Here is a 14,088-nt window from a genome sequence, read left to right on the forward strand (position 1 = left end):
AAGGCTTTCAGGCCCAAAGAACAAGTCTTTATTTTTGATACCAGTCTTGTGAACCAATGCTTTTTATTTTAACATTTTGATATGAAAATGTACATTGTGTTTGCACTTCAAAAGAATAGCAATCGAAACAGAAGGCGATAAAACTGATCACATGCTGACCCATCGCTTCATTAAGAGCAATCAGAACATTCTCCAGTGTTTTACATTTGGTCTAACGCAGGAGTTAAATAGCAAAGCGTACAGCAGCAGGTGATATCTGTTCTACATGAAGTCCAATGTGTTGTCTATTGAACAAAGTGAGAAATGTGATGTTGGAAATAATACAGAAGGTGTGAGACTCTAGATCCCATATTTGATCTTCAGGTCCTCCACCAATTCGATATATGCCACCATCGCCTCTTCTTTGCTCAGGCCTGTTGTTTAAAAAAGGAGATAAGCAAACCGTGTGACAGTAGAATAAATATCAGTTTTCCAATTACTCTTTCATGGTTTTCTTTTAAGTTCTTTAATGCTGTGTGAAGACCTTACCTTTTCTTCGTTCCCATGCATCCCATTTCCCCCGTCCTGCGAGGTCAAATATCGACGGACGACCTGAGGACGTGAAAGAAAGTAAATGAATTAAATAACTGAAAGAAAAATGTACTTAAAGTATCAACAGTAAAAGTACTCAGTGCAGAAAAATCGCCCACATGAAATAATCATTATCATATACCACAATTTAAAAAAAAATCTACTTTTCTCAAACACTTATAGGCTTAACAATTGTATTTAAACTTTAATGTAATAAAACAAGTTGCCCTTTAACCCCATGACCTAATAGTTACAAATGCATGGTATGTAAAAAATGTGCAGATAGTGGTTTGGGGTTTTAGTTCCTAGCTGAACAAGTTGAAATAAAAGCTCTTTCTACTAACACATAATACTTTTTTCTCACACATTTTGTACACACACTTGTTCATATCCTTGTTACTAAGCACTTCAGTTGCATATGTATAACATGGGTGTGCAGTGGTGCTGGTCACAATAAAAAAAACTCTCAATTAACAACTTTCTATCAGTTTTGGCATCTTTCACAGAAAGACACCCAACTTGTCCGACCGGATTCTAGTCTCACCGCGCCCTGCAGGTACCTGCCCACTGCTGGGTAACTGAGCACATCGCAGTCTTTCTTAAGGTGTTTCCATATTCATTCTACGATGTTAGAAACCTTACACTCACCTATGTTAACATCTCCGACTGTGGCTTGTTTATATAAACCGTAAAGCTCCCCCAGATCGCCGTAGCCTGGTTTCTGTTTCAGATTCTTCACCTCCTCTACGGCTTTTTCAAAGGACTCCTGGAAGGGGAGAACACACAGAAACTCAAACTCTCTCATATTTAAAATACACATCTATGATATAGCTTTAAAAACACCCATAGCTGGTACAAGTTCCCTGTGGATAACACAACTTAACGGTACAGTAAATCCTTTGTGTCCAGTACTTACATTCATGACTGCTGTGTGAAAGTGACACACCTTTCTGCTGCTCCTTCACTCTCTGCTGGTTAAACAAGTCCTGAAAGCAGGTCATCAAGTCAGGGAGGAGCTTTCTTAACGACACACAGAGTAAACACTGCAGGAGAATAACGGCTAATGAAAGTAAGGAAAAGTATACTTTCAGATCCGTTTTTTATCATAGTTTGTTAAACATATCTTAAAATCTAAATATGTGATACTGGATGTATTGCACAGTAATCCTTCGCATAGTACCTATAATTAATATAGGTTGATAAAGTAATATTCACACAAACAAATGCAGTTGACAGATAACAGTCTGCAATACAAAATATATATATTTATAATAAAAGCTCAAGCCTGACAAAGAAACTCTAATATTTTGGAGAATGTAAAAACGTCTGTGACCAGATGTAATCCTTTGTTTACGAGACACCTGTTGTCTAATGTTTCATGTGACTTATCAACTTGTTTAAAACAGTACAGAATAAAATACAAATATCACTTTTAAGTATTTTTTTCCTCCTAAATACACATTTATGTCAAAGGAAATGTTTCTAGCTTTGGGAGAAGAGGGGAAGTTTCTCCGCCACAAGATGGCAGCGTCCACTTATTTAATGATTCAGATTTACCTGGTTTAGAGTTTGGGCGGTGGTGGCGAAGTCCATAGGGACTTGGATTGACAACTTGAAGGTCACCAGTTCAAGTCAAGTGCTACCGAGCTGCCAAATAAAAAAACCTTTTAGTGGATTTTCTATATCAGTCTTATCTTTAAACAAAGTATTTTAAAGATTAGATGTAGTTGTGTTTCACTTCAGCCTTTCACTCAATTAAGAACTCCTCACATGAAGCATCTACAAATGAATCTCCCATATTTTAAACATAAATACAAAAGTGAAACAACATTTTGTAGAAAAAAGTATTTATTCTATGTTCTAGAAATGTCCATTTGAATTATTTACATTCACACCTATGTGATAGAATAACGTACATTTCAGTTCACTACTATAATGACATTTTAACTTAGATTCAGAAGACATGTAACACAGAATCATCTTTGGCTAGAACACTAATACAATATAAACTCAGAACAAAGAAAGCTGAACAAACCACAGCAGAAAACTGATTTCAATGAAACTGTAAAAAAGTTTGGTAACAGCCGTTTCATATTTTAGGACAATTGTGTTTTGATTGGTGTTTATCAGCAGGTCAGTTCAACACTTTAAATAAAGACAGAAAATAAATGTAATATGCACATCAGTGGAAGTGTGTAACCACTTTCTGTACTCGACAAAGCAAGCGAGGCGCTTCAGTTTCCAGTTGGCACAGAGAATCAGAAAACATTACCTGAGTAAGAGACTGAAGAAACATTATAAAAAGAAGGGGTGGCTTTTGTGTAACAATGATAATATGATCAGTTCTGGACGCACATTATCCATCAGTGAAGTCACACACTTCTGGAGTTAGTCGACTGTAACCATGACACATGACGCTTTCTTTGCAGAGACCACTTTGCACATTTCAAAAGGCACTATGCAGCTTTTTCTGCAACCAACCAGGTGTTCATGAGGTTCAGGCTTCATCCAAACCACAATCCTTTCTAAACAGTCCCACAAAGTTTAAATACATATATTATCTAATTCTCAATGATGTCACATCGAAAAACATCGTAACAATGTTGGGACAAACGTCTTTGCAGCAGTGTTGAAGTGCAAAGAGAAAAGGTAAGGGGAGGTCTACTTCTGATGATCAGATGATTTCAAAGACTCTTAAATATATCCTGTTGCACTGCTTCAGCTCAGCTCAGCTCAGCTCCAGAAGTATAACAGAGACTGTTTTGCATAAGTTAAACGTGTGCTGCTCTTCTACTCTGTGTTGAAGCTTAACACAACACAATAAATTAAGGCTAAATACTCATTAGTGATGTAGCATAGTGCAATAAGTTTGATTACCAAAGCTCTCCTTCTATCTTTATCAGGACCTATCAGGTTATTTTGTGAAAAAGAAGCTCACACATCCTTGAAATCTCTCAGTGAGCCTCAGAGAGGAGCCTTCCCTATAACTATTTTACCTCCCGAGTTCACGCATAATGCTTGTACACCCTTTAGTCTCTACTACAGCTTCTGGGTCTCTCTCACACGTTGCTGGCGTCCTCCAGCCCGTTGCGGCAGTCGTCTTCGGGCAGTCTGAAGCGGATGTGTCGGGTTTTCTCCCAGCCGCGGCGGATCTGTTGGAGGCGCAGGGCCACGCAGGGCACGCAGAGAGCCAGGCGGCCCAGCAGAGCCACGCAGGGCAGAACCAGAACCAGCATGAAGGTGGGCGGCAGCAGGAAGCGGTACCGGGCCGGGTCGAAGGCTCTGCCCCAGCCGTAGAGCAGAGTGTGGACGGTGGCCATGGACAGGGCGCAGTACCCCACTGTGGACTGCAGGGGGGAGACAATGTAAATAGGTTAAGAGTGTACATCCAGATAAACTTAATATCTTTCACAAAAGACACTGCAACTAAGGCATGCAAGGAACAATAACCTACAAACCAAAGACAGACAGGGTTCAATTATAAAAAAAAGAAATGTCAAGGTACCACCTTAAATGTAAAAATCTAATACAATGATGATAATAAAACTGATATTTCCCTTTTAAGTGACTTATTATACCGGTTCATTACATTAACTCATGTCTCACAGGCTGCTGCGGACCCCGAGGAAACACACTGACCCACCACTCATGACCTGAGTAAACCCCACTGGTGTGTGTGTGTGTGTGTGTGTGTGTGTGTGTGTGTGTGTGTGTGTGTGTGTGTGTGCTATTTACTGTGCCAACTGATTAAAAAGCTTCCTAAGAATGAGTCTGGTGGAGGCCAGCGGTTCAGGGTGGCATCATTCTTCCCAGATGATAATTATTTCCACTTGACAAGTGATGAATTCTTGCTACAGTGCTTTCAAATGACTGAAGGGGAACAGAGGAGTTTTTTAAAAAAGGAATGAGAAGATGTTTCCTCGTGTCTGGTCTTAATGTGTCCTTGTTGATGCTGTAAATGGAGCTGATGGTGATGCACGCACAATTTTAGACTTGATGTGGCAATAAAGTATGATCGTATCGTAAATAATCACTAATTAAAATGCCATGTTGTCTGCAGTTTTCACCACCACATTAATGCCTAATAAAGAGAGATGTTTGCCATTACATGTCCACACAACACAAACACAACCCTAAGCAAAACAATTATGTTATTTGGTCTTCTGTCATTTGTTCACAGTGAAACTGAACAAAACTAAAGAGACAACGGCATTCATTTGACTCTGATTCAGACGAGTCGGGGGCTTTTACATCAACCGCAGGAAGGCTCTTCTGTGCGTCAACATGTGCAATCCCTACGCTTTAATGCCTCGAATAGACAAAATAAATGTCTATCATGGGCACAACAAATGGAGAGTGTCTCGTTGTATTCAAAGTGGTTATATCTGTGTTAAAAAAAGTCAAATAAATTCTGTACATCCTCCTGTTAAAGCAGTTTTGCTGAACCCACAGTGTCCAGCTGTTTCAGGACAATTCCCAGTGCCCCGTCTTAAAGATGTGTGTCATCAGAAGGACTTGTTGGTCTTTTTGAGGATTTTCTATAAGATTTTACTTATGACTAACCTTGGTTATCATAGGATGGCAAAAAGTGGTATTTTAAGCGACCAATATCTGGGCTGTTTTATTTATCTTGGAACACAGTTATGTTTCAATGCCATTCCTTGAGAGATAAAGAGAATCAGACTATGACTCAACCTTTTCTCATTGCTTGTATGTCCATTATAAACAAGTATGCGTCCTCTTCCCGGTGGACACAGACAGCGTCCTGCAGCTGTGAGAGAAGGTCTGGATGTTCAGGGCAAAAAGTTTCTCTTCATCGCTCCGGCTCTCGGCACATGACTAATCTGACGGCCACCGGATTAGCTGAACGGAAAGATGAAAGGGGAAAAGCAGTCGGACCAAGAGTCATGGGGGAAAAGAGGCCACCATGGGGGGGGGAAGTGAAGGAGGACAGGAAGTGTGTGTGTGTGAACTGAGTCACGACTCTCCTGATGTCTGTGTCACAGCCTGAGTTTAGCGCCAAATCTGGGGCAGCAGCAGGAGTGCAAACGCAGTGATTGTATGAGCCATGTGAGCATGTAGAGACATGGAGTGCATCTGTCTGTATCAGCGTGACGCCTGTGGGTGTGTGTGTGTGTGTGTCAAGTGTCTGTCAATCCTCACCCATCATTGTGTATTAATCCCATCTGTCTGTATGCAGCTGAATGTTTTTTTCAAGTGGTCTTTTTTTAGCGATGCATCGATTGTACATGTATTCTACACTATAGCTACCGTGCATATGACAATAAAGCCTTTGAACCTCAGGGACAACTATACCATTCTCCTTCCTGTGTGTGAGTACCTGTATGAAGGTGAACTCCCTCCAGTTGACAGAGTTGGCGACGGAGGGCAGCGAGGTGACGGCCAGCAGAGAGAGCAGTCCGAGCGCCATGATGCCCGCGGAGACGTACAGCTCCATCCTCCACACCTCCTCCTCCACCCACACCTCGTCCCCCTCCTTCATCTGGACACCACAGGACAGACAGCACTCTTCATCTTGAATTAATTCACCCGATGTACTGCAGCTAGTTCTAAGTGTAGTAAATGATTATATAGCAAACGTCCAGTACAACAAATGCCACTTCTGCCAATTCAGTCGGCTTAAATCACACTAGTCATGATCAGTCATCATGATTTTATACATTTATATATATCATTTGTATGCTATTACTAAAGTGTCTTCTCTATATTAAATTGTGACTGTACAGCACTTTGGTCTGGAGGTTTTAAAGTGCTTTCTAAATAAAGTATTCTGATTGGGATTCCTCTCACCTGTCTAACCGCGAGGAGCAGTTTAAAGCGTGCAGACTTCCTCATGGGGAGGCTCAGACTGTAGATGGCGTGTAAAGCTGCACACAGGAAGCTGCACAGTCCAAACTGCTTCCTTCTCGCCAGCCACCGGTCCAGCCAATTAGGGAAGCGGTTGTATTTGGTGCCGAACCACAGCTGGAAGAAGGCGGCACACAGACCAGGCAGGTAAACCAGCGCCAACATCACCAAGGCCACGGAGGGCAGAGTGACGTTCACCGTCTCGATGGGCATTTTGTAGAAGACGTTCTTCCCCGCCGTGACGTAGGGCTGCAGGACGTCTCGCAGGAAGTTGTACAGGTAGAAGAGGACGAAGAGAAACAGGGTGCAGAGGACGGGGATGCGCCAGGAAGGGAATAAAGACAGGGGGAGGTTTTCAATCTCCAGAGAAGAGGAGAGGAGGCCCATATCGACCGGGACGAAGCCCATCCGGCGACACAGCTGCATCACGGAGCTCTTGGCATTGCTGCTGTTACTGCACAGGAAAATCTGCAGGGAAAAGGTTGATATATATTAATCATAAGTAAGACGGATCTCCATGAATGCTGCTTGCTGAATACCTTGCACTATTTGATCTGTTTTATTGTGTTGCACTGTTGGAGGAGCCTGGGACCTAAGATTTTCATCGACAGAACTACCCTGTAGCTATGTACGAATGACAATAAAAGCCCTGAAACTTGAAATCTTGAATCTCCATGAATGTATACTATGAGCAGATGTTTCCCACCTGTCTGCTTGCATCTCGAGGTCCTCTCTGCAGCGCCCAGGCTGATATGGTGTTGAACCCTTTGACCACATCGCTCTCTGGAAACATGTCGGCCAGCTGCTCGGCGTTGGAAGGCCCGTCGTGGTTGATTCTCAAACCGTTGCTCACGTCCACCAGCGTCTTTCCAGCCAGCGAGGGACTTCAGCTCCAGCAGCGTGGAGTGATGCTCGGGGAAAACAGCCACAAACACCAGGGCTGCCTGACTGGCTGCCTCCACCTGAGAGGTCACCTGGAAGAGGAACAGAGGAATGGTTCAACTTGACAATCATAGGAAGTCATATCTAACGTATAATAAAGAAATAATCCAAAACGATAATCCATTTTGTCAAGATTAATCAATTTATTTTTTCCATTGCAGCATACATCTCTCCTTCTCAGTGTGTCTGCTGTGTGTGTGGTTGAACTTGTTTAGCTATCCCCATCTAACACCAACCCCTTCCCCATAAACACACATAATATAGCAAATAGGAGACCAAGGGGTGTCCACAAATATATTCGGGGTCGTAAACAACTAAGGTGAGTAGATAAATATTCAACAAATAATATCTGTAGGCCATGTATACTAATAAAACATGTTAAACAATTCAAATAAAAACACAACGTATATAATAAACTCAGTTAAATGGCTCCTACAATGCCTAAACCCGGCACCCTATAAAAAACAAAGTTCATTTATAAGAGTCCTTGTGGTTTTTGCAATGACAAACACTGACAATGCAAAGGTGCGTAACTCTGTTCCCAAACCACAACTGGGATTATCTGCTAAGCATCTCATCATGATAATAGCAGCTGTTATTATGCCTTGTGGGTAAAGTCAGTGAGTAAACATATAATTAGCACCTTAGGACGGGACCAACAACACTCATTACATGGTGAGTGTGTGTGTGTGTGTGTGTGTGTGTCAGAGTGTGTGTGTGTGTCACCTCGGCCTCTTCGGGGAACAAAGCCTCAGAGCGCTTGGGGTTTCGACTCCCCACCACCACCTGGTATCCGGAGGACACCAGCCTCCTGGCCAGCGAGCGCGAGAAGTCGCCCGTTCCCAGGATGCCGATCACCGGAGAGTCAGACACGGAGGCTTCCAGATGCCTCGAGCCTCCTGCTTCACCTCTGTCGCGGATTAAAGGCCTCGCCATGTCATCAGGCATAATGTGCTGATGAATCTGTGGGGAGGAGACATGGAGATGGTTCATTTAGAGTACTCAGATGACCTCGACTGAATGCACAGTCAGACATAGAAAGGAGGATAAAACACTTTTAATTAGGCATTAAGATGTTGATTGTAAGGTCTAATAAAAGGCTGTTTTAAATGGTGTACTTCTACTCCACTGCATGTATTTAATCCCTTTAGTTACTTCACAGATGTGGATGAATGATGTGAAATATAATCAAGTGTTAAATCAGACTTTAGTTCCACCTGGAGTAAATTCACAAGCTACCCTGCAGTATACAAAGTCATTCAAACTAGCTGCACCTTCACCAGCTTTGAGAACACTTTCATGATCAATCATTATAAAACATATCAGATATATTATTCTGAAATGGACCAATCTGCACAATGACTACTTTTACTGTCGCTACTTTCACTATATTTTGATGAGAATACTTTTCTACTTTTACTTGAGGAACATTTTGAATGCAGGACTTTTACTGTAACATAGTATTCCTACACTCTGGTACTTCTACTTTTACTCAAGAACAGGATCTGAGTACTTCTACTTTTACTCAAGTACAATAATAATAATAATAATAATAATAATAAATGGAATTTATAAAGCGCCTTTCACGGGACCCAAGGTCGCTGTACATGGTGGACAAGATCTGAGTACTTCTACTTTTACTGAAGTACAAGATCTGAGTACTTCTACTTTTACTGAAGTACAAGATCTGAGCACTTCTACTTTTACTCAAGTACAAGATCTGAGCACTTCTACTTTTACTCAAGTACAAGCTCTACTTCTTCCACCTCTGATTATAATATCAAAACATTACTAGCAAGCTTGCCATAAATGCAAAACTTAATCCACGAACTCCACTGTTTTGAAGATACAAAAGTCGTTAACATACATAACAATAGCAGTCTAAATAATTAGTAAAAACGTCCTTTTTTTATTCAAATACTGCTTTGGTTATAATGCAAATGTATGCCGAATTAACCAGACAACTTAAATTATTCAGAAACAGTTGCAAGAAATGTTATAGGACGCATTAAAGCCGATAAGAAATTAAATTGCAGGAAATGTGTATTGGCTTTCACAACAAACCCGAAAATAAAGCTTTATGTCCTTGACTGAACTCGTGGAAACTTTAAAGTTCCTCTCTCTAACAAACTAAGCAACACAGACACACATAAGCGTACATTCGAATAAACAAGTGGTTTAAATTGTTTAAGTTAGTCCCTGTTAGTAGTTAAAGCGATATTTTGTACCTACTTTCAGGTACTTGCTCACCCTCTCCTCCGCTCTCTGCAAACTGAGCGGTTCTTCCTGATAAGATGACGCAACAGCAGAAGCCCCGCCCCCTCCACGCCCCCCATGTGTAAGCAGAAGATAAAAGTGAGTGAGCTGCCGACCAACACAATACATATGATAAGAAATCTTCCCAGAAGACACATAATAGACCGTTAACATTACAAGAAAACAGAAAATGCTGCACTTTTTAATATAGTGTTTAAAAAAGTGCTTTACAAGAATGGGGGAAAAGCACAACATAGATGGGATGTAAATAAAGAAAAGGAATATAAAATGAGTTTTGAAGCATGCATGACCCTTTCTCTTGCTTTCCCCCATCTTCTAATGAGGGTTGTACTGTATATATAATATATACTGACTGATACAAATCTATGTGATCTCTATATATTACACACTCTTCAATTTACTGCAGAATATGAACATTTGTATACATTCTTGGCCAAGGGTGGCTGTGGCGCAGTGGGTTAGTACACTGGTGTTCAGGGGGGCACAGGTTCAAACCCCGCTTGTCGTTGTGTCCCTGAGACACTTGCCCACAGTATTGAGTGTAAGTCGCTTTGGATAGAAGCGTCTAACATGTAATGTAATGTTCTTCTTCGATATTTTGCACATTTCGGCCAAATAATACCATTTTAAAACTGTATAGCTAGTCCACTTCAAATTCAGATATATTGTTCATACTTGTTTCCCCTTTATTTGTAATATTTTTATATATATTTGGTTTGTAAATCTTTGTTTCTTGTACACATTTTCATTACTTTTCTCTTATCCTATACTGTGTTAATATAGCTTTATATAATGGTGGATAGCTTTTGGACTGTACACATACCACAAGTACAATCTATATTAAATATGCCCTTGAGAAAAATAAATGGCATACTAAAAAACAGACTAAATAGAGGCAGACTTTTAATAGTAGTCTCTCGCTTGACTCCATCTGCTGCTGTCGGTGTATTTGATTAACTGGCCCTGGGATTAGGAGAGAAAAGCCAAAGCAAATTGTGTTAAAAAAAAAATGTCTGACCGCAGGTTACACACTGTCAACATGACTTCATCACGTCTGCCTTTGCCACTTGCAAAAGGTTGAAGCCCTCTGGCTCACAGCGCTGCATCAGTGTCACCCACTAACAGACACACTCACACACAGAGCACGCACACACACACTCACACACAGAGCACGCACACACACACTCACACACAGAGCACGCACACACACAGAGCACGCACACGCACACTCACACACAGAGCACGCACACGCACACACACACACGCACACACAGAGCACGCACACGCACACACACACACACACACACTCACACACAGAGCACGCACACGCACGCACGCACGCACACACGCACACATGCACACACACACACACACACGCACGCACGCACACACACACACACACACCACCCTCTCTTTCTCTAGGCCATGGCCTCGTGTTTGTGCACAACGCTTCAGGTCACATTCCTTGACATAGATATATGATTTTAAGATTTCTTATTCATAGGTATTGATTACATTCTCCTGGTGTGGAAACCCCTTAATCTTACACGTCAAATCAATTAAAGTTATTCTAACCATAGGGGACAGACTTCAGTTAAATACTCTCCCTAAAACCACCCTGCTAATAGAGTGCTACAGTGATGTGTTAGAATAGCAAGGGCTCCCTCGACAGAATGCAATAGAAAATGAGCTCTGTGTACTTATATGGTTTGTTCAGCAGGATTATGTTCACGTATTTACACCACTTTGATCATTTTTAAAGCCTAAATGCAATAGTATAAAGCTAATGTTAGGCTTTAAAGGGACAACATCACGTTCACATGACTTTATGTCACCACAGCTAAAGGTGGCTAATGTTCGCCGTGATGACATTTAGTCAGTTGAAAGCAACCGCCATTTTTTAAGACCTGTAAAAGGTTTAGAAATGAATGAGAGGAATTAAGTGACGTAACTTCTATTGTAGAACAAAATGTGAGAATATCTTAAGCTTGTGTGAACCACAGACCTTATTTCAGGCATCTCACCAAAAACATGTTTAAAAAAGCAACTGGAAGAAGTGGTAAAATGCTAACTCTTTGTGCTGCACCACTCCATTGCTAATATTTAAAAGAAAAATAGCAAACAGCGGGGTTTCGTAACCTTTCCTTGCCTTTGATGCTGTTTCCCGTTTCATAATAACATTACCACAGCAATTAGAGAGCTGCAAGGGAAAGGCACGGTCATAAACGGTTAGCCTGAGGTGGACGAATTCAGCCATGTTGGCCTCCGACGGGGCTTCACTGTCAACATGTGACATGGAGGAAGACGTTTGTTTCTGTGGATTCAGGAGCCGAGGTGTCTTCATCAGAGATTAGGGACACATGTTAGGACAGGAGCTGATGATGCAAGTTTACCACTAAATTGTTGTGGCTCAGTGGAGGTTTCCCACAAACATACAACAGTACAGTAAAATGCTACTTGCTTGTTTATGCCTCAACAATATGGTACTCTAAAAAAGGGGATTTCTGCATGATAGGTACTTTGGATGCCGTTTCTTGTGAATCCCTCATGCTTAAAGGTGGGGTAGGTAAGTTTGAGAAACCGGCTCGAGATACACTTTTTGTTATATTCCATGGAATGCTCTTAACATCCTGATAGCAATGAATATCTTAAGTGCTTTGACAAAAAATCCATAAAAAAATGTCATCTGTGGAAGCCGTAGTACTGTAAAAAGCACGACCAATCATCTGAGCCGGCCCGGCTAAAGTAACTGGATGGCCTACCTGCCTGTCAGCCTTCCATCGGGGCACACACTTATCTCGTGCCCTCATTGGTCATGTGCACGTTCGTGTGTGTTGGAGGAGGGGCTCTGTGAGGAAGTGGCAGATTTTTTCCGGCTGTGTATTTTCAAATTCTAGCGCACTCGAGCTGGTTTCTCCAAAATGACCTACCCCACCTTTAACGGGGCAATTTGAATCCAGCATGTGGGGCCAAAAAACTATTTAAAAGAGAGACAAAGACTGAATGTATTAAATGGCTTTTGCAGAAAATGCTGAAACAGTATTAAAAAAAGGACTGGGAATTGTAAAGATCCTGACTCAAAGGTAAGCTTCTGTCTGACATTTTTACACAAAAACACCCCCAAAAAACAGTCTTTGTGTTTCAGTGATTCCCTGATTTCAGGTGTAAATGCACAAATGACAGATATATTAATTTGTCTCACTGTATGCTCTGTGTATATGACAAAGCAGTCCTTTAGCATGCAGTGTGATGAGCAGCCCTAGCGCTGCCGGGCAGGATAGTCTCAGCAGCGGCAGTGCATAATGTGGACAGTGTGTCGTGCATGGCTCACCATCGCCTAAAGATACTGTTCACTGTACTAATCCTGAGTAAAGGTCATTACTGCAGTCATGTAGCACAGTCGGGGCAGCATCATGTTCTTCCTGCATACTTATTCTTAGGGTTTTGCAGATAAGTGTCATTTCAGTGGATGAAAATGCATCTTTGTCTTTACATTTCAACCTCGATTTCATTTTAGCCCGAGCTCTCATGACTTGGCGTGCTCTTTCTCACCTTCAGACATGAGCAGCCCAGCAGGAGTCATGTTCTGGGGGTTAAAGCTGAGCTGAGCACGAGTTGAAATTGCTTCGGGGGGGTTTGGCTTCTGCACTGTGACTGTAGGGCTTCGGCTAAGCCTCGTCTCGGGCCTCTGAAGGTTTCTCAACATCGCCTTGAGCTCTAAAGCCTCTGTTGTGGATGTGAGGCCTTCGCTCCAATTCCAGGTGCTTAATACCCAGCATGCACTTTTGAAGTATTTCAGGTCCTTCATGGGGGCATTTTTGGAGCGACGCAATCAATAGACGCTTTTAATTTTCAATTGCTCTCTTTTTTTGGTGCTTCAAAAGGTTGTGTAAAAGTCTTATTCAGCTGTGCTTATGAAAGATATGGTTAGAACAAGCGGTGGCCTCCCTGGAACAAAGGAGGTATTTAAGACAGATCTGTATGCAATAGAGTAATGACTGTCTGCACACAGGGAGAATTTTAATTTGCCGGAGAATCGAAATTCACGGCCTGTGGCTCCGCACATCGTGAAACAAGACATCAAATATGTCGCTGCCGCGGGGGAGCTCGGAGCTGAAGGTGTCGGCTGCCGTCAGACATCTTTAGTCCATTTCCTGTATAAATTATCTGCTTTCCTTCTGCCCCTCTGTCTTCTCCTTCGTGTGTGTGTGTGGTTGGTCATGTGATGTCACACACTAACCTGCCCTTAGCCTTCGTTCCTGACTTTGAGGAGTCATGCTCCGAGTCAAATATTAGGATGTAGTCACAAGTTTAAACAGGATTTTAACCTTGTCAAGGTGGACTTGTAAATAATGAAAGCAAGAATGTGTGACGTTTTGAGCCATTTCCATTGATTTGGAGAGTCTTCCTAATACTATTATGGTATATTAT

At 41.9% G+C, this 14,088-nt stretch overlaps 2 protein-coding genes across 2 annotated transcripts; both read right to left on the reverse strand.

Moving 5' to 3' along the window:
• Nucleotides 1-44: 44 nt before the first annotated feature.
• Nucleotides 45-1,567, reverse strand: LOC117499068 (acyl-CoA-binding protein-like). Its single transcript, XM_034151347.1, has 4 exons — nucleotides 1,487-1,567; nucleotides 1,219-1,336; nucleotides 529-591; nucleotides 45-413 (listed from the first exon to the last, which is right to left on the reverse strand). The coding sequence occupies exons 1-4, from the start codon at nucleotides 1,490-1,492 to the stop codon at nucleotides 340-342; spliced, it is 261 nt and encodes an 86-aa protein (XP_034007238.1). The 5' UTR covers nucleotides 1,493-1,567; the 3' UTR covers nucleotides 45-339.
• An 833-nt stretch (nucleotides 1,568-2,400) lies between these two features.
• On the reverse strand, nucleotides 2,401-9,666 carry steap3 (STEAP family member 3, metalloreductase). The gene is given in 7 exon segments (XM_034151344.1): nucleotides 2,401-3,917; nucleotides 5,912-6,073; nucleotides 6,382-6,906; nucleotides 7,145-7,315; nucleotides 7,317-7,412; nucleotides 8,107-8,343; nucleotides 9,613-9,666. Coding segments are annotated over 6 exon segments (1,464 nt in total). The 5' UTR covers nucleotides 8,329-8,343; nucleotides 9,613-9,666; the 3' UTR covers nucleotides 2,401-3,629.
• Nucleotides 9,667-14,088: the final 4,422 nt, after the last annotated feature.

Source organism: Trematomus bernacchii, unplaced genomic scaffold (genome assembly GCF_902827165.1).
Source record: "Trematomus bernacchii unplaced genomic scaffold, fTreBer1.1, whole genome shotgun sequence".
In the NCBI taxonomy this organism is placed as follows: Eukaryota; Metazoa; Chordata; class Actinopteri; order Perciformes; family Nototheniidae; genus Trematomus; species Trematomus bernacchii.

Bases quoted from the DNA above. Each gene is read 5' to 3' on its own strand.
- LOC117499068 (XM_034151347.1), bottom strand. The intron at 592-1,218 runs GTGAGTGTAAGG...TCACGTCCTCAG, and splicing joins AGTCGGAGATGTTAACATAG to GTCGTCCGTCGATATTTGAC. The intron at 414-528 runs GTAAGGTCTTCA...TTTAAACAACAG, and splicing joins TGCATGGGAACGAAGAAAAG to GCCTGAGCAAAGAAGAGGCG.